Source organism: Bufo bufo, chromosome 4 (genome assembly GCF_905171765.1).
Source record: "Bufo bufo chromosome 4, aBufBuf1.1, whole genome shotgun sequence".
In the NCBI taxonomy this organism is placed as follows: Eukaryota; Metazoa; Chordata; class Amphibia; order Anura; family Bufonidae; genus Bufo; species Bufo bufo.
In genome coordinates this window covers 596,143,347-596,164,637 of record NC_053392.1, presented here as the reverse complement: position 1 = coordinate 596,164,637, position 21,291 = coordinate 596,143,347, and the positions used below count along the sequence as shown (strand labels likewise).

General features: G+C 43.4%; 3 protein-coding genes across 16 annotated transcripts in view; 1 reads left to right on the top strand and 2 right to left on the bottom strand.

The window, feature by feature from the left end:
• Positions 1-21,291, top strand: part of LOC120999536 (zinc finger protein OZF-like) — a 2,085,412-nt gene that overhangs the window by 1,380,770 nt on the left and 683,351 nt on the right. The window lies entirely within an intron of this gene.
• Positions 1-21,291, bottom strand: part of LOC120999545 (oocyte zinc finger protein XlCOF7.1-like) — a 795,896-nt gene that overhangs the window by 729,058 nt on the left and 45,547 nt on the right. The gene's annotated exons all lie outside the window — the stretch shown is intronic.
• The window catches only part of LOC120997451 (gastrula zinc finger protein XlCGF17.1-like), a 29,937-nt gene continuing 9,651 nt past the window's right edge, over positions 1,006-21,291 (bottom strand). Inside the window, exon 2 of the mRNA XM_040427530.1 lies at positions 1,006-2,253. Within this exon, the coding sequence (XP_040283464.1) occupies positions 1,385-2,253 (869 nt within the window). The 3' untranslated portion in view covers positions 1,006-1,384. The remainder of the gene's footprint in view (positions 2,254-21,291) is intronic.

The following is a 21,291-nucleotide window of genomic DNA, read 5'->3' as shown; positions in this document are numbered from 1 at the left end:
CATGACAATATAAATAATTGGGTACATAATTATGATAAATAAGGTACATGATTAGCAATCCGAAATTAATAAAAATTTATTGATAAAGACGTAAGAAATTATGACATAGCAGCAGTAGTAATAAGGAGTATAAAATTAGATAATAATACTGATGAATAGGATGGTAGAATCACTTCAGGCGATGGTGATTGAGAGACTGAAAATAGAAGTCTGTGAAGTCCAAAAAATAGAACTAGGTATGTATGGATGAGATAAGATTGCATCAGAGATAGTGGTACTATATGGCTTATAAGGATATTCTGTAAAACTAGCACTATTACATATAGGCATGGAGGCATAAAGAAATATAAAGGACAATTGATTGAAATTCATGGATTTAACTGATAATCTAGTTATGCTGTCAGTAACCTATATAAGGAACAAAAGGAGCCAGTGCACAAAAGGAATCAAATCCCAAAAGAGTAGGATAGCAAGAGGTACATTGGTGAGCAGTGGGTCCATACCTTAATTTCATAGGCATTGTAGATGGCGGATGGCGTGATGTACCATGAGCCTAACCTGCATAATCAGTTGTCCTTTATATTTATATATGTAGTAAAACTTATGTCATTTGTGCCAAAAAATAAACGCTGCAAATTTTATAATGTATAAACAGTATTAATGTTTTTCCCCATCTTTCTCCCAGAAAGAGTTAAAATAAGTTAATTAGGAGGTCATGTGTACCCCAAAATGGCACCATAAAAACTACAACTTGTAATACAAGTTGACCAAAAATTTAAAAATCCCTTTGTAGAACATAAAAAAATAATTTCTTCCCGTGTGGATTCTCCGATGTCTAACAAGATCTGCTTTATGGTTATCACTAGTGTTCAACAAAGCGAACCATCCGAAGTGGAATTCAGTCTGAATTTTAGGAAAAATTTGATTTTAAATGAAGCCAAAATTTTTCTTGGGCTTCATGATTATCATGATAATAATTTTTCCTAATCCACTTGCTCACACAGAGGCAGTCCGCTCCTCTCAACTAAAAAAGACCTGTCGAAGGACCTGCACTCAATGTGATGATGTCACCGTGCTCTCCCAGCATGATCACGTGGTGTAGTCATCACACTAAGCACAGGTCCTTCAGCAGGTCTTTTTCAATCAAGAGAGGAGCCCCTGTGTGAGCAAATGGATGAGGTGATTTTAATGGCTGTTAGATGGGTGCACTTCGGTCTAAGGGGGCGTTAAAAATGGTCTCATTGATAGGCTGAACGGGGTTTTAAAATAGTAATTCGTGACAAATTAATTCGGAACGAATCAAATTTCTTGTTGAACTATGACCAAGCTGCAGAATTTAATTTTTCAAAAAGTTTGCTCATCTCTAGTTACCACATTCTGAACATTAAAATTGCTTCTTTCTAGTGTGAATTCTCTGATGTTTAACAAGATATGATTTCTGTATGAAAGATTTCCCACATTGTAAACAAGAAAATGGCTTCTCCCCTGTGTGAATTCTCTGATGTTTAGTAAGATATGATTTCTGTTGGAAAGATTTCCCACATTCTAAACAAAAAAATGGCTTCTCCCCTGTGTGAATTCTCTCATGTACAACAAGACATGATTTGTATGTGTAAGATTTCCCACATTGTAAACAAGAAAATGGCTTCTCCTCTGTGTGAATTCTCTGATGTATGGTAAGATATGATTTCTGTTTGAAAGATTTCCCACATTCTAAACAAGAAAACGGTTTCTCCCCTGTGTGAATTCTCTGATGTGCAACTAGATTTGATCTATTTATGAAAGATTTCCCACATTCTAAACAAGAAAATGGCTTCTCCCCTGTGTGAGTTTTCTCATGTATAACAAGAATTGATTTACGAATAAAACATTTCCCACATTCTAAACAAGAAAATGGCTTCTCCCCTGTGTGTCTTCTTTGATGTTTAACAAGAGTTGATTTAAGAGTAAAACATTTCCCACATTCTAAACAAGAAAATGGCCTCTCCCCTGTGTGAATTTTCTGATGTTTAACAAGAGTTGATTTATCAGTGAAACATTTCCCACATTCTAAACAAGAAAATGGCTTTGCCCCTGTGTGATTTCTCTGATGTATAAGAAGTTGTGATTTCTGCTGAAAACATTTCCCACATTCTGAACATGAAAATGGCTTCTCCCCTGTGTGAGTTCTCCTATGTCTGACAAGATGTGTTTCACAGTTAAAATGTTTTTCACATTCTGAACATGAAAATGGCTTCTCCCCTGTGTGAATTCTCTTATGTCTGACAAGATGTGATTTACGGTTAAAATATTTTTCACATTCTGAACATGAAAATGGCTTCACCCCTGTGTGAGTTCTCTGATGTCTAATAAGATCTGATTTAGAGTTAAAATGTTTTTCACATTCTGAACATGAAAATGGCTTGTCCCCTGTGTGAGTTCTCTGATGTATAATAAGTTCTGATTTAGAGAAAAAATGTTTTTCACATTCTGAACATGAAAATGGCTTTTCCCCTGTGTGAATTCTCTGATGGTTAACAAGATTTGATTTATGATAAAAATGTTTTTCACATTCTGAACATGAAAATGGCTTCTCCCCTGTGTGAGTTCTCTCATGTCTAATAAGATTTGATTTAGAGTTAAAATGTTTTTCACATTCTGAACATGAAAATGGCTTCTCCCCTGTGTGATTTCTCTGATGTATAATAAGATTTGATTTATGGTTAAAATGTTTTTCACATTCTGAACATGAAAATGGCTTCGCCCCTGTGTGGGTTCTCTGATGTATAATAAGATTTGATTTATGGTTAAAATGTTTTTCACATTCTGAACATGAAAATGGCTTCTCCCCTGTGTGGGTTCTCTGATGTCTTATAAGATATGATTTAGATTTACAACATTTCCCACATTCTGAGCATGAAAGAGCATTCTCCCCTGTATGACTTCGTTGATGTTGAACACTTCTTCTGTGGCTTTTATTTTGCATAACAGTCTGTGATGAATCAGAAGATTGAAATCCATCCAGAGGATCAGATGATAGATCTTTGTTCTGAAAGGCTGAGGATAGGTCTGAGATAATGGCACGCTCTTCATGTGTATCTTCTGTGACACCACAATCATCTGTTCTAAAATCTGACATCACATGTTTCTCTGAGATCCTGGTACAGTCATCTGCCAAGAATAAATCTGAGTTTTATAATTTTTAAATAATAGAACCTTAAAATTATATACATTTTATAACAGTTCTATATAAAGAAAATCCATACAAATTACAAGTCAAAGAGCAAAATTAAAATATCAACTGACTATAGGAAAACCGATAACAATCTGACAGTATAGCCTGGATCGGTAGATGATGATGTTAGGTCACCAGGCTGTTCACTTGTATTTTCCACTCTTGTGCTGAAGCCAGCATCTTCATAGGTACACAAGGGATCTGTGAGTCAGTGTTATAAGCTGGTGTCCGTCTCACACACTGATCACTAACTGCACTTAAGCACAAAACACACCAGAAATTGAAGCTGAAAGCCCACCTTCTATCTCACAGAAAATTGACTACTAAACGAGATAGATGAGGTGGCAAATCATAATGAGGTCGTTATTATGGGGACTTCAACTACTCAGATATAGACTGGGAAACTGAAACCTGTACATCTCATAAAGGAAACGGGTTCTTGGCAATAACTAAAGACAATTACCTTTCCCAAATGGTTCAGGACCCGACTAGAGGGACGGCCATACTAGACTCAGTATTAACCAATAGACCTGACAGAACAACAGATGTGAAGGTTGGGGAGACACCTGGGAAATAGTGACCATAAAGTAATAACCTTCCAATTATCATTCATAAGAGTGTTTCTTCAGGGAGGAACAAAAATACCAAACTTCAAAAAAGCTAAATTTAAAATAAAAAATACAGCCACAAAATGGGATATTTTTAAAAGCATCCTAAAATCTAATTGTGAGAGGTACATACCTCTTGGGAATAAAAGGTTAAGGAACAAGAAGAAACCAATGTGGATAAATAAAACTGTAAAGAAAGCAATAAATGACAAAAAGAAAGCATTTAAATCATTAATACAGGAGGGTCGAGAGGAAGCACTGAAAAACTAAAAAGGAAAAAAATAGAATATGTAAAAAACAAGTAAAAGCGGCCAAACTAGAGACCAAGAGATTAATTGCCAAAGAGAGCAAAACTAACCCTAAAATGTTCTTTAATTATATAAATGGTAAAAAGAATAAATCTGAAGGTGTCGGCCCTTTACAGAGTGATGAGGGGGGAGTTGCAGAGAGCGATGAGGAGAAAGCAAAGCTACTAAATATTTTTTTCTCTACTGTATTAACTGATAAAAATAAACTGTCATATGAAATGCAGAATGTAAAAGTAAATTCCCCATTAAAAGTGCCCTGTCTGACCCAGGAAGAAGTACAGCGGCATCTTAAAAAGATTAATAGACAAATCGCCAGGATCGGATGGCATACACCCCCATATCCTAAGAGAATTAAGTAATTGTCACGGAACCATGAACCAGACGTACAACAAGAGATAAGTGAAAATAAGAAGGCTTTATTGAAAATAAAGCTGTAAAGCAAAAGTCCAAACGGATGGTGAAACCGAGCAGAGTCTTTGCGAAGCCAGAGGTCAGGAACCAGAAGGGTAGTCAGACGAAGCCAGGATCAGGAACCAGCAGGGTAGTCAGACGAAGCCAGGATCAGGAACCAGCAGGGTAGTCAGACGAAGCCAGGATCAGGAACCAGCAGGGTAGTCAGACGAAGCCAGGATCAGGAACCAGCAGGGTAGTCAGACGAAGCCAGGATCAGGAACCAGAAGCAGCAGCAGTCTAGAAGCATGTGAACACAGGAGGACCAAGCAAGGAACTGAAGCCACAGACCTCCTATATATATATATGAGCTAGGCATCCAGCTCCTCCCAGGGGAAGGAGGAGCCGCAGGGTGGAAGGCTACAAGAAACCCAGAACCCAAGATGGCCGCCAGCACATGTCAAACGAAGGAGAGCAGCAAGCAGGTAAGACCATGACAGTACCTCCCCCTCAAGGGCCCCTCCTCCGCGGAGCACAAAACGGTTTCTGAGGGAAGCGTGCGTGGATGGCTCGGAGCAAGGCAGGAGCATGGACATCTGCGGAGGGAACCCAGGAACGCTCCTCTGGACCATAACCACGCCAATGGACCAAAAACTGCAACCGACCGCGGACCAGGCGTGAGTCCAGGATATTGCTCACCTCATATTCCTCACGATTGCCCACTTGGACCGGACGAGGCCGAGGAACCGAGGAAGTGAAACGATTACACACCAGTGGCTTCAACAGGGAGACATGAAACACGTTGGAGATCCGCATGCCAGGAGGAAGCGCAAGGGCATAGGCTACCGGGTTTACCCTACGAAGCACTCGGAAGGGACCAACAAAGCGAGGCGCCAGCTTGGGAGTGGGCACTCGAAGGTTGAGGTTGCGGGTGGACAACCATACACGGTCTCCGACCTGGTAGGAAGGAGCAGGCGCTCGTCTGCGATCAGCCTGGAGTCTCTGGCGCTGCGCAGAGACCTCAAGGGACTTCTGGATCTGTACCCAAGAAGCACGTAGGACGGAAAGGTGATCCTCCACAGCCGGAATATCCTGGGGAGAGAATACCTCCGGTAACACGGCAGGTTGGAACCCATAATTGGCCATGAAGGGAGACGTCCCAGAGGAAGAGTTCACCGCCGTGTTCCTGGCAAACTCAGCCCAAGGCAGGAGGTCAACCCAATTGTCTTGGTGATCGGAGACATAGCAACGAAGGAATTGCTCCAAGGCCTGATTGGATCGTTCTGCGGCCCCATTGGACTGAGGGTGGTAGGCCGAGGAGAAGGAGAGATGAATCCCCAACTGGGAGCAAAAGGCGCGCCAGAACCTGGACACAAACTGACTCCCCCGATCCGACACAATCTCCTTAGGCAAACCGTGCAACCGGAAGACCTCCCTGGCAAAAATCGTGGCCAACTCTTGTGCAGAGGGTAACTTCTTGAGAGGAACACAGTGGCACATTTTGGAAAACCGATCCACAATCATGAGAATGACCGTATGGCCTCGGGATGCAGGGAGGTCCACAATGAAATCCATCCCCAGGTGTGACCATGGGCGCTCCCCGGTGGCTATGGGTTGCAGAAGGCCCAACGGAAGGTGCCGAGGGGACTTACTCTGGGCACAAACGGAGCATGCCGCTACATATGCGGCGATGTCGGAACGTAGGGAAGGCCACCAGAACAGACGTGAAACAGCCCAGGACAGCTGATTCTTTCCAGGATGCCCCGCGGTCTTGGAGTTATGGTAGGTTCGCAACAACCGAGTGCGCAACTCCTCAGGCACAAAACATCTGCCGTTGGGTCTCCCAGAGGGAGCACCAGATTGAGCCGCCAAAATCTGCTCACCCAGGGGAGAGGTCAGGCTGGTGCGAATGGCGGCCAGGATCTGATTCGGAGGTATGACCGAAGTCGGAATTGACTCCTCCCTGGACAGCTCGGAGTACTGCCGTGATAAGGCATCCGCCCTGATGTTCTTGGAACCGGGTAGGTAGGAGACCACGTAATTAAAACGTGACAAGAACAGAGCCCATCTGGCCTGACGTGGTGTCAATCTCTTGGCCTCAGAAAGGTAGGTCAGATTCTTGTGGTCCGTCAGGATGAGAACCGGAACCACCGAACCCTCGAGTAAGTGCCTCCATTCTTTAAGGGCCTGCACGATGGCCAATAACTCCCTGTCACCAATCTGATAGTTGCACTCCGCGGAAGACAGTTTCCGGGAGTAAAACCCACAAGGAAGCAGAGGACCCTCTGGTGTTCTACGCTGAGACAGAAGGGCGCCTACTCCCGTCTCAGACGCGTCCACCTCGAGGACAAAGGGCAACCCAGGGTTGGGATGCGACAGAATCGGAGCCGACACAAAGGCGGACTTTAGGGCCTCAAAAGCTCGGATGGCCTCGAGCGGCCAGACCTGGGAATTACTGCCCTTCCTGGTCAGATCCGTGAGAGGCTTGGCCAGCATGGAAAAGTCCCTGATGAACTTCCGATAATAATTGGCGAAGCCCAAAAAGCGCTGCAGGGAACGAAGACCACTGGGCTGGGGCCACTGTAAGACAGCCGAAACCTTCTCAGGATCCATGGAGAACCCCTCAGCGGAAATGATGTAACCTAAGAAGGTTACCTGGGATCGGTGAAATTCGCATTTCTCAAGCTTACCGAACAGCTTGTTCTCTCGTAACCGTTGCAACACTCGTCTGACATCCAGAATGTGGGCCTCCATGGATTCAGAATATACCAAGATGTCATCCAAATAGACTACCACACACTGCTGCAACAGGTCACGGAAAACATCGTTGATGAATTCCTGAAAGACTGCGGGCGCATTGCACAACCCAAAGGCCATAACCAAGGATTCGTAATGACCGGTCCTGGTGTTAAACGCGGTCTTCCACTCATCGCCCGCCTTGATCCTTACCAGGTTATATGCCGCCCTCAGGTCGAGTTTGGTAAAGACCGTGGCCCCTTTAAGGCGATCGAACAGCTCGGAAATCAAGGGTATCGGGTAAGCGTTCTTGATCGTGATGCGATTGAGACCCCTGTAATCGATGCAAGGCCTCAACTCACCGCCCTTCTTTTTCACAAAGAAAAATCCAGCCCCTGCCGGGGACGAAGACTTGCGAATGTGTCCGCGTGAAAGCGCCTCCCTCACGTACTCCTCCATGGCCTCATTCTCCGCTACCGACAGTGGATAGACTTTGCCACGAGGAGGAACGGCACCAGATTGTAACTCTATGGCACAATCGTATGGGCGGTGCGGAGGTAGGGCAACCGCGCGCACCTTATCGAATACATCCCGGTACTCCTCGTATTCAGGAGGCAACAGAGAGTCCGAGGAAGTACACAGCAACTTGACAGACCCATGGATGCAACTAGCCCCACACTGCGGTGACCACGAGAGGATCTCGACCGATCTCCAATCGAAAGTCGGATTATGCTTCTGGAGCCAGGGGTACCCCAAGACCACCGAGTAGTGTGGAGACGAAATAACCTGGAGGCAGAGCGACTCTCTGTGAACGGCACCAATGGCTATCCCCACTGGAAGGGTCTCATGAGTCACGTGTGGCGGCAGAAGGGGTCTGCCGTCTATCGCCTCAAGAGCCAGTGGGGAACCTCGAGCCTGCAGAGGAATGGAATTGGCGGCAGCGAACACACTATCAATGAACAAACCACCAGCACCAGAGTCCAACAACGCCTGGGTCGTCACCGAGCCCCCGACCCAGGAGAGGACAACAGTGATCAGTGGTTTGTCAACACGGGAAACCGGGGACGAGGAGACTCCACCCAAGATCTGCCCCCGACAGGATCTCAGGGTACGAGCGTTTCCCGGACGGTTCGGACATGCCAACCGAAAATGCCCACCGAGACCACAGTACATGCATCGGCCCTCGCGTCTCCGGAGTGCCCTCTCCCCCTCGGACAGGCGAGCAAACCCCAGCTGCATGGGTTCACCCCCAGACAAGTCATCCCCAGGAGGCGTGGGAGGAGAGGGAGGCACGGGTGGGACAGCAAACGTAGGCGCCAATCTGTTAGAAGACCTCCGCAGGCTCTCCTTAAAGGAAGGTCTCTCCCTGAGTCTGGTGTCAATCAAAATCAGGAAAGAAATAAGAGACTCGAGCTCCACTGGTAGGTCCTTAGCTGCAACCTCATCCTTCAAGGCATCCGAGAGACCATGAGAGAAAGCAGCGACCAGAGCCTCATTATTCCAGCCCACCTCTGCTGCCAGGGTACGAAACTCAATGGCGTATTCAGCTACGGATCGTGAACCCTGTCTGATGGACATAAGGAGCTTCGCAGCAGAGGCAGCACATCGAATACCTTCCGAAGAGAAGCAACAAAACCGGAAAACTCGGCAACCACCGGATTGTTGTTCTCCCATAAAGGGCTGGCCCAGGCCAAGGCCTTGTCCGAGAGCAGCGAGATCAAGAAGCCCACCTTTGATCTCTCAGTAGGAAAGGCATGTGGCAGCAACTCGAAATAAATGCCCACCTGGTTAAGGAAACCTCGGCACTGAGTTGGCTCTCCCCCAAAGCGCTGTGGAAGAGGGGCAGAACCGGTCATACCCCGAAACACCGCAGGCGCAACAACAGGTGTCGGGGTAGACTCTGGCGCAACAACCGGAGCGGCAGTAGGAGCGAGCCCAGGAGCGACAACCGACCCATCGGCAACGGGAGCGAAATGAGCCGTGCGTTCAAGCAGGGTTTGCAACGCCACAGCGAACCGACCCAACAGGTGATCCTGCTGATCAAGTCTGGCAACCAGCGTGGGTAGCGAGGATGGCCCTGTACCGTCAGAATTCATGGCTTGGTCCTAATGTCACGGAACCATGAACCAGACGTACAACAAGAGATAAGTGAAAATAAGAAGGCTTTTTTGAAAATAAAGCTGTAAAGCAAAAGTCCAAACGGATGGTGAAACCGAGCAGAGTCTTTGCGAAGCCAGAGGTCAGGAACCAGAAGGGTAGTCAGACGAAGCCAGGATCAGGAACCAGCAGGGTAGTCAGACGAAGCCAGGATCAGGAACCAGCAGGGTAGTCAGACGAAGCCAGGATCAGGAACCAGCAGGGTAGTCAGACGAAGCCAGGATCAGGAACCAGAAGCAGCAGCAGTCTAGAAGCATGTAAACACAGGAGGACCAAGCAAGGAACTGAAGCCACAGACCTCCTATATATATGAGCTAGGCTTCCAGCTCCTCCCAGGGGAAGGAGCCGCAGGGTGGAAGGCTACAAGAAACCCAGAACCCAAGATGGCCGCCAGCACATGTCAAACGAAGGAGAGCAGCAAGCAGGTAAGACCATGACAGTAATGTCATAGCCAGACCCTTAATTCTGATATTTAAGGACTCTATACTGACAGGAAGTGTTACACAGGATTGGCGCATAGCAAATGTGGTGCCAATATTCAAAAAGGGTCCAAAAAACAGAGTCCGGAAACTATAGGCCGTCATGTTTAACATCCGTCGTGGGTAAACTGTTTGAAGGTTTTCTAAGAGATGCTATCTTGGAGCACCTCAATGAAAATAAGCAAATAACGCCATATCAGCATGGCTTCATGAGGGATCGGTCATGTCAAACTAATTTAATCAGTTTCTATGAGGAGGTAAGTTCTAGACTTGACAGCGGCGAATCAATGGATGTCGTATATCTGGACTTCTCCAAAGCATTTGACACTGTACTGCATAAAAGGTTAGTATATAAAATGAGAATGCTTGGACTGGGAGAAAATTTATATATGTAGGTAAGTAACTGGCTCAGTAATAGAAAACAGAGGGTGTTTATTAATGGTACACACTCAGATTGGGTCACTGTCACTAGTGGAGTACCTCAGGGGTCAGTACTGGGCCCTATCCTCTTCAATTTATTTATTAACGATCTTTTAGAAGGCTTGCACAGTAAAATATAAATTTTTGCAGATGACACTAACTTGTGTCAAGTAATTGACACGGAAGAGGACAGTATACTGCTACAGATGGATCTAGATAGATTGGAGGCTTGGGCAGATAAGTGGCAGATGAGGTTTAACATTGACAAATGTAAGGTTATGCACATGGGTAGGAATAATGCAAGTCACCCGTACATACTAAATTACTAAATGGTAAAAACACTGGGTAACACTAACATGGAAAAGGACCTAGGATTATTAGTGAAGAGCAAACTAAGCAGTAAAAACCAGTGTCAGGCAGCTACTGCCAAGGCCAATAAGATAATGGGCTGCATCAAAAGGGGCATAGATGCCCGTGATGAGAACATAGTCCCACCACTTTACTAATCACTGGTCAGACCACACATGGAGTACTGTGTACAGTTCTGGTCTCCTATGAACAAGGCAGACACAGCAGAGCTGGAGAGGGTACAGAGGAGGGCAACTAAAGTAATAACTGGAATGAGGAAACTACAGTACCCTGAAAGATTATCAAAATTAGGGTTATTCACTTTAGAAAAAGGACGACTGAGGGGACATCTAATAACTAAGTATAAATATATCAGGGGGCAGTACAGACAGAGATCTCTCCCATCATCTATTTATCCCCAGTACTGTGACTGTGGGACATCCTCTGCGCCTATAAAGAAGGTTTGTACAAAAACATAGAAGAGGATTCTTTACGGTAAGAGCAGTGAGACTATGGAACTCTCTGCCTGAGGAGGTGGTGATGGTGAGTTCACTAAGAGAGTTTAAGAAGGACCTGGATGTATTTGTGGAGCGTAATAATATTACAGGCTATAGCTACTAGAGAGGGGTCGTTGATCCAGGAAGTTATCTGATTGCCTGAATGGAGTCGGGAAGGAATTTTTTTTCCCCCTTAAATGGGGAAAATTGGCTTCTACCTCACAGTTTTTGTCTTTCTCTGGATCAACTTGCAGGATAAAAGGCCGAACTCAATGGACAAATCTCTTTTTCCGGCCCTATATACTATGTTACTATGTAGTAAATATATTATTGCTCATATACCACATACATATAAATAATGTCGGCATGTACTGTACATATAATGGTTTGTTCATATCACATTTATGGGCTCTAACATATACAGTTGTGTTCCAAATTATTCAACCCCCAATGCTGTAAAGGGTTTTAGGGAATTTAGTGTACATTTGTAATTGTGTTCAGAATGAAATCTTACAAGGACTTTTTAAAGAACCAAATGCAACTAAAATGACATCAATTGTTTTTGTAATACAGTATTAAATGTTTTTTTGTGATTTCTTCATTGACACAATTATTCAACCCCTTAAAGACTACCACTCTTAAGAACAGAGGTTCATTCAGGTGTTTTCGATCAGGTATTGAAAACACCTGTGGATGTCAAGGAGCAGCAATCAAGCATAATAAGCACCAATTAGGCAGATTTAAAAAGACTATGATACTCAGCTCCTTTTAGACATTTACTGGTGTGTTTACAAACATTGGTGAAGTCAAGAGAATGGTCCAGGAAGACAAGAGAAGAGGTGATTTCTCTTCACAGGAAAGGCAATGGCTATAAGAAGATTGCAAAGATGTTAAACATACCACGAGACACCATAGGAAGCATCATTCGCAAATTCAAGGCAAAGGGCACTGTTGAAACGCTACCTGGTCGTGGCAGAAAGAAGATGCTGACTTCGACTGCTGTGAGCTACCTGAAGCGCAAAGTGGAGAAAAGTCCCCGTGTGACTGCTGAGGAACTGAAAAAATATTTGTCAGATGTGGGTACTAAAGTTTCAGCTCAGACAATAAGGCGCACACTGCGTAATGAAGGCCTCCATGCCAGAACTCCCAGGCGCACCCCCTTGCTGTCTCCAAAGAATAAGAAGAGTCGACTGCAGTATGCCAAAAGTCATGTGGACAAACCACAAAAGTTTTGGGATAGTGTTCTGTGGACTGATGAAACAAAATTAGAACTGTTTAGGCCCATGGATCAACGCTATGTTTGGAGGAGGAAGAACAAGGCCTATGAAGAAAAGAACACCTTGCCTACTGTGAAGCATGGTGGGGGGTCAATCAAGCTTTGGGGATGTTTTGCTTCTACAGGTACAGGGAAGCTTTAGCGTGTGCAAGGTACCATGAATTCTCTTCAGTACCAGGAGATATTGGATGAAAATGTGATGCAGTCCGTCACAAACCTGAGGCTTGGGAGACGTTGGACCTTTCAACAGGACAATGATCCCAAGCATACCTCCAAGTCCACTAGAGCATGGTTGCAGATTAAAGGCTGGAACATTTTGAAGTGGCCATCGCAGTCACCAGACTTAAATCCGATTGAGAACCTCTGGTGGGACTTAAAGAAAGCAGTTGCAGCGCGCAAGCCTAAGAATGTGACTGAACTTGAGGCTTTTGCCCATGAAGAATGGGTCGAAGATACCCGTAGATCGCTGCAAGACACTTGTGTCAAGCTATGCTTCACGTTTAAAAGCTGTTATAACTGGAAAAGGATGTTGTACTAAGTACTAAGATTGAATGTCACTTGGGGGTTGAATAAAACTGATAATGATGTGAGCACAGAAAATACATTTGTGGTTATTTCATTATAAATGTTATATTTGTCTGACTTAGGGTATTTTCACACTTGCGGCAGGACGGATCCGACAGGCTGTTCACCATGTCGGATCCGTCCTGCGGCTGTTTCGCCGTGCCCCCGGGCCGCCGCTCCGTCCCCATTGACTATAATGGGGATGGGGGCGGAGCTCCGGCGCAGCACGGCGGTGCACGGCTTAAGGCCGCCGGACTAAAATTACTGCATGTCAGGTTTTTTAGTCCGGCGGCTTTCTCCGTGCACCGCCGTGCTGCGCCGGAGCTCCGCCCCCATCCCCATTATAGTCAATGGGGACGGAGCGGGGGCACGGCGAACAGCCACAGGACGGATCCGACATGCTAAACAGCATGTCAGATCCGTCCTGCCGCAAGTGTGAAACTAGCCTTACAAGTGCCTCTTTGATTTAATTGTAAACAAGATGACTGAAATGATCAGAATCAATGTCAAACTGGCCAAAACACTCAATTTCAGTGGGGGTTGAATAATTTTGAAAACAACTGTACACCCAGGATATATACACTCACCTAAAGAATTATTAGGAACACCTGTTCTATTTCTCATTAATGCAATTATCTAGTCAACCAATCACATGGCAGTTGCTTAAATGCATTTAGGGGTGTGGTCCTGGTCAAGACAATCTCCTGAACTCCAAACTGAATGTCAGAATGGGAAAGAAAGGTGATTTAAGCAATTTTGAGAGTGGCATGGTTGTTGGTGCCAGACGGGCCGGTCTGAGTATTTCACAATCTGCTCAGTCACTGGGATTTTCACACACAACCATTTCTAGGGTTTACAAAGAATGGTGTGAAAAGGGAAAAACATCCAGTATGCGGCAGTCCTGTGGGCAAAAATGCCTTGTGGATGCTAGAGGTCAGAGGAGAATGGGCCGACTGATTCAAGCTGATAGAAGAGCAACGTTGACTGAAATAACCACTCGTTACAACCGAGGTATGCAGCAAAGCATTTGTGAAGCCACAACACGCACAACCTTGAGGCGGATGGGCTACAACAGCAGAAGACCCCACCGGGTACCACTCATCTCCACTACAAATAGGAAAAAGAGGCTACAATTTGCACAAGCTCACCAAAATTGGACTGTTGAAGACTGGAAAAATGTTGCCTGGTCTGATGAGTCTCGATTTCTGTTGAGACATTCAAATGGTAGAGTCCGAATTTGGCGTAAACAGAATGAGAACATGTATCCATCCTCTGATGGCTACTTCCAGCAGGATAATGCACCATGTCACAAAGCTCGAATCATTTCAAATTGGTTTCTTGAACATGACAATGAGTTCACTGTACTAAAATGGCCCCCACAGTCACCAGATCTCAACCCAATAGAGCATCTTTGGGATGTGGTGGAACGGGAGCTTCGTGCCCTAGATGTGCATCCCTCAAATCTCCATCAACTGCAAGATGCTATCCTATCAATATGGGCCAACATTTCTAAAGAATGCTATCAGCACCTTGTTGAAGCAATGCCACGTAGAACTAAGGCAGTTCTGAAGGCAAAAGGGGGTCCAACACCGTATTAGTATGGTGTTCCTAATAATTCTTTAGGTGAGTGTACATTAAATTGATGCATATGACACATACCATAAAGTGACATTTAACTTTTTTTTTTTTTTACTGGATATAGTTGTATGGATTACGGATGTATATAAGCTAGATGGAGACCAAAAGCCTCTGGACACATTTACCTTTTATGTTGGCAGTTTTCCCAACGTACAAATTAAACATATATCACAATCATGATGTGATCCCAGCCTATATAATAAAATAGATTCACTCACACACATAAAGGTCCATTATTAAATTACACACATGTAAGTACATACTACATATACACTTGCACAAATTACATGAATATACTGTATACATGTTGGGCATTACTCATACACATTACATGCTTATACAGTGTGTGTGTGTATATATATATATATATATATATTATATTATATTATATATCTCTCTATATATATATATATATATATATCTCTCTCTATCTATATATATATATATATATATATATATATACACTGCTCAAAAAAATAAAGGGAACACTTAAACAAACAACACAATGTAACTCCAAGTCAATCACACTTCTGTGAAATCAAACTGTCCACTTAGGAAGCAACACTGAGTGACAATTTCACATGCTGTTGTGCAAATGGGATAGACAACAGGTGGAAATTATAGGCAATTAGCAAGACACCCCCAATAAAGAAGTGGTTCTGCAGGTGGTGACCACAGACCACTTTGTGCAAGGAGGAGCACTGCCAGAGCCCTCCAAAATGACCTCCAGCAGGCCACAAATGTGCATGTGTCTGCTCAAACGGTCAGAAACAGACTCCATGAGGGTGATATGAGGGCCCGACGTCCACAGGTGGGGGTTATGCTTACAGCCCGACACCGTGCAGGACGTTTGGCATTTGCCAGAAAACACCAAGATTGGAAAATTCGCCACTGGCGCCCTGTGCTCTTCACAGATGAAAGCAGGTTCACACTGAGCACATGTGACAGACGTGACAGAGTCTGGAGACGCCGTGGAGAACGTTCTGCTGCCTGCAACATCCTCCAGCATGACCGGTTTGGCATTGGGTCAGTAATGGTGTGGGGTGGCATTTCTTTGGAGGGCCGCACAGCCCTCCATGTGCTCGCCAGAGGTAGCCTGACTGCCATTAGGTACCGAGATGAGATCCTCAGACCCCTTGTGAGACCATATGCTGGTGCGGTTGGCCCTGGGTTCCTCCTAATGCAAGACAATGCTAGACCTCATGTGGCTGGAGTGTGTCAGCAGTTCCTGCCAGACGAAGGCATTGATGCTATGGACTGGCCCGCCCGTTCCCCAGACCTGAATCCAATTGAGCACATCTGGGACATCATGTCTCGCTCTATCCACCAACGTCATGTTGCACCACAGACTGTCCAGGAGTTGGCAGATGCTTTAGTCCAGGTCTGGGAGGAGATCCCTCAGGAGACCGTCCGCCACTTCATCAGGAGCATGCACAGGCGTTGTCGGGAGGTCATACAGGCACGTGGAGGCCACAGACTCTACTGAGCCTCATTTTGACTTGTTTTAAGGACATTACATCAAAGTTGGATCAGCCTGTAGTGTGTTTTTCCACTTTAATTTTGAGTGTGACTCCAAATCCAGACCTCCATGGGTTGAAAAATTTGATTTCCATTTTTTTATTTTTGTGTGATTTTGTTGTCAGCACATTCAACTACGTAAAGAACAAAGTATTTCAGAAGAATATTTAATTAATTCAGATCTAGGATGTGTTATTTTTGTGTTCCCTTTATTTTTTTGAGCAGTGTATATATATATATATATATATATATATATATACACACAGTACAGACCAAAAGTTTGGACACACCTTCTCATTCAAAGAGTTTTCTTTATTTTCATGACTATGAAAATTGTAGATTCACACTGAAGGCATCAAAACTATGAATTAACACATGTGGAATTATATACATAACAAACAAGTGTGAAACAACTGAAAATATGTCATATTCTAGGTTCTTCAAAATAGCCACCTTTTGCTTTGATTACTGCTTTGCACACTCTTGGCGAGCTTCAAGAGGTAGTCCCCTGAAATGGTTTTCACTTCACAGGTGTGCCCTGTCAGGTTTAATAAGTGGGATTTCTTGCCTTATAAATGGGGTTGGGACCATCAGTGGCGTTGAGGAGAAGTCAGGTGGATACACAGCAGATAGTCCTACTGAATAGACTGCTAGAATTTGTATTATGGCAAGAAAAAAGCAGCTAAGTAAAGAAAAACGAGTGGCCATCATTACTTTAAGAAATGAAGGTCAGTCAGTCAGCCGAAAAATTGGGAAAACTTTGAAAGTAAGGGCTATTTGACCATGAAGGAGAGTGATGGGGTGCTGCTCCAGATGACCTGGCCTCCACAGTCACCGGACATGAACCCAATCGAGATGGTTTGGGGTGAGCTGGACCGCAGAGTGAAGGCAAAAGGGCCAAGTGCTAAGCATCTCTGGGAACTCCTTCAAGACTAATGGAAGACCATTTCAGGGGACTACCTCTTGAAGCTCATCAAGAGAATGCCAAGAGTGTGCAAAGCAGTAATCAAAGCAAAAGGTGGCTATTTTGAAGAACCTAGAATATGACATATTTTCAGTTGTTTCACACTTGTTTGTTATGTATATAATTCCACATGTGTTAATTCATAGTTTTGATGCCTTCATAGTCATGAAAATAAAGAAAACCCTTTGAATGAGAAGGTGTGTCCAACTTTTGGTCTGTACTGTATATATATATATATATATATATATATATATATATATACATACATACATACATACATACACACACACACACACACACACACACACACACACACACACAGTTAGGTCCATATATATTTGGAAACTGACACAAATTTAGTTTTTATTACCTGTTTACTAAAACATATCCAAGTTATAGTTATATAATGGACATAGTCCAGACTTTTAGATTTTATTTGAGGGCTCCACATTAAAATTGGATGAAGGGTTTAGGAGTTTCAGCTCCTTTACATGTGGCACCCTGTTTTTTAAAGGGAATCTGTCACCTGGAATTTGGGTATAGAGCTGAGTACATGGGTTGCTAGATGGCCGCTAGCACATCCACAATATCCAGTCCCCATAGCTCGTGATTTTATTGTGTAAAAAAAACGTGACATGAGTCAGAGCTTGAAAATATGACTCTTCTCTGGTCACACAAGTAAGATATGACTCTTATGTTAATTTGCATAAAAGGCGGGAAGTACAAAAATGCATAATACTTATTGAATTCGTCTGCAAATGAAATGAAAAGTGTAATTTATATGTTTAGGGTAACACAATGAACATTTAGAAACGCTCAGTGAGGGTAGCATAGTAGAGGTGACAGGTTCCCTTTAAAGGGACCAAAAGTAATTGGACAATTGACTTAAAGGCTGTTTCTTCATTATTTTATTCTCAATTAAGCACATAAAAGGCCTGGAGTTGATTTGAGGTGTGGTGCTTGCATTTTGAAGATTTTGCTGAGTAGTAAACATGCGGTCAAAGAAGCTCTCTTAATGCAGGTAAAAACAAGAGATCATTCATCTGCGAAAAAAAAACATCCGACAAATTGCTACACTATTAGGAGTGGCAAAATCTACAGTTTGGTACATCCTGAGAAAGAAAGCACTGGTGACCTCAACAATGCAAAAAGACCTGGACGCCAACGGAAGACAACAGTGGTGGATGATTTCAGAATAATTACCATGGTGAAGAGAAACCCCTTCACAGTCAACCAAGTGAACAACACTCTCCAGGATATAGGCATATCAATATCCAAATCTACCATGAAGAGAAGACTGCATGAAAGTAAATACAGAGGGTTCACTGCACGGTGCAAGCCACTCATAAGCCTCAAGAATAAGGTGGCTAGATTGGACTTTGCTAAAAAATAAATAAAAAAATCATCTTAAAAAACCAGCACACTTCTGGAAGAACATTCTTTGGACAGATGAAATCAAGATAAACCTCTACCAGAATGATGGAAAGAAAAAAGTATGGCGAAGGCACGGTACAGCTCATGATCCAAAGCATACCACACCATCTGTAAAACACAGCGGAGGCAATGTGATGGCTTGGGCATGCATGGCTGCCAGTGGCACTGGGTCCCTAGTGTTTAATAATGATGTGACACAAGAGAGAAACAGCCAGATAAATTCTGGGGTTTTCAGAGACATACTGTGTGTTCAAATCTAGCCAAACTGATTGGTCGGTGTTTCATAATACAGATGGACAATGACCCAAAACATAAAGCCAAAGGAACCAAGGAGTTTATTAACCACCTCCCGTCCGCCCATAGGATAAAAACATCCGGGAGGTGGATCTCTATTTCTGAATGGACGTTCCAGAACGTCCGTTCAGAAACTGCAGCTGCACGCTAATCGTGCAGCTGCTGATCGGGTTGCCCGCTGTCAGTGACAGCAGGGCAACCCAGAGAGAAGGCAGGGACAGTGCCCAGGTGTCCCTGCCTTCTGGATCGCTGCATACACAGCGCTCACCTGTTTCGGCCCGGCGGTCATGCGACCGCCGGGACCAGAGTGCAGGAGCTGTGTGAGGTCTTTCAGAGACCTCGATCAGCCCTGCACTGAGGCTGTACAGCGCTGAATTATGCTGTACAGCCTCTCTAGGGGGTGTATTTCTCCTGTAACTGGGGCTACTATGTCAGCCCCAGTTACAGGAGAAATCAACAGTGAAAAAAAGAAAAGAAAAAGTGAAGTAAATGTCCCCCAGAGGTCTTGTATGACCTTATGGGGACGACAAGAGTAAAATGTTAAAAATAAAAATAAAAGGGTTGAAAAAATAAAATAAAAAAAAGGTTTCACATGTAAAAAAAAAAATGTTAAAAATAAAATAAAATAGACATATTTGGTATTGCCGCGTCCGTAAAAACCAGCTCTATAAAAATATCACATTACCTAACCCCTCGAGTGAACACCGTAAAAAAAAAAAAAAAAGTCAAAACAAGCTATTTTTGTCACCTTACATCACAAAAGGTGCAACACCAAGTGATCAAAAACGCGTATGTACCAGAAAATGGTACCAATAAAACCATCACCTCATCCCGCAAAAAATTAGCCCCTAAGAAAATCTCTCAAAAAATAAAAAAACTATAGTTCTCAGAACATGGACACATTAAAACATGACATTTTTGAAACAAAAAAATTATTAGTGTGTAAAACTTTAATAAATAAGAAAAAGTATACATATTAGGTATCGCCACGTCCGTAACAATCTGCTCTATAAAAATGTCACTTGACTGAACCCCTCAGGTGAACGCTGTAAAAATAAATAAATAGAAACTGTGCTAAAACAACAAATTTTTTGGTCACCTTGCCCCATAAAGTGTTATAATGAATGATCAAAAAATCATATGTACCCAAAAATAGTAGCAATTAAACTGGCACCTTATCCCCTAGTTTCCAAAATGGGATCACTTCTTGGGAGTTTCTACTGTAAGGGTGCATCAGGGGGCTTCAAATGGGACATGGCATCTAAAAACCATGTGGAGTTCCTTTTCTTCTGTGCCCTGCCGTGTGCCCATACAGCAGTTTATGACCACATGTGGGGTGTTTCTGTAAACCGCAGAATCTGGGTAATAAATATTGAGTTTTGTTTGGCTGTCAACCATCGATGTGTTAAAGAAAAAAATTTAATTAAAATGGAAAATCTGCCAAAAAAGCGAAATTTAAAAATTTGATCTCCATTTTACTTTAATTCTTGTGGAACGCTTAAAGGGTTAACAAGGTTTGTAAAATCGGTTTTGAATACCTTGAGGGGTGTAGTTTCTACAATGGGGTCATTTATGGGGGTATCCACTATGTAGGCCCCACAAAGTGACTTCAGACCTGAACTGGTCCTTAAAAAGTGGGTTTTGGCAATTTTCTTAAAAATTTGAAGAATTGCTTCTAAACTTCTAAGCCTTCTAACGTCCTAAAAAAATAAAATGACATTTCCAAAATGATGCCAACATAAAGTAGACATATGGGGAATGTTAAGTAATAAATATTTTATGAGGTATCACTTTCTGTTTTAAAAGCAGAGAAATTGAAATTTAGAAAATTGAGAATTTTTCAAAATTTTTGGTGAATTTGGGATTTTTTCATAAATAAAAAGGTGAAATATTTTGACTCAAATTTATGACTATCATGAAGTACAATGTGTCACGAGAAAACAATCTCTGAATGATTTGGATAAGTAAAGGCGTTCCAAAGTTACACATAACGTGAGATATGTCAGTTTTGCAAAATTAGGCCTGGTCAGGAAGGGGGCAAATGGCCCAGATGGGAAGTGGTTAAAGCAAAGAAGTGGAATATTCTTGAATGGCCAAGTCAGTCACCGGATCTGAACCCAATAGAGCGTTTCACTTGTTAAAGACTAAACTTCAGACAGAAAGGCCCACAAACAAACAGCAACTGAAAACCGCTGCAATAAAGGCCTGGCAAAGCATTAACCCCTTCAACCCCGGGCCTGTTTTCACCTTCCTGCCCAGGCCATTTTTTGCAAATCTGACATGTGTCACTTTATGTGGTAATAGCTTCGGAACACTTTTACTTATCCAAGCCATTCTGAGATTGTTTTCTCGTGACACATTGTACTTCATGATAGTCATAAACTTGAGTCAATATATTTCACCTTTATTTGTGAAAAAATCCCAAATTTACCAAAAATTTAGAAAA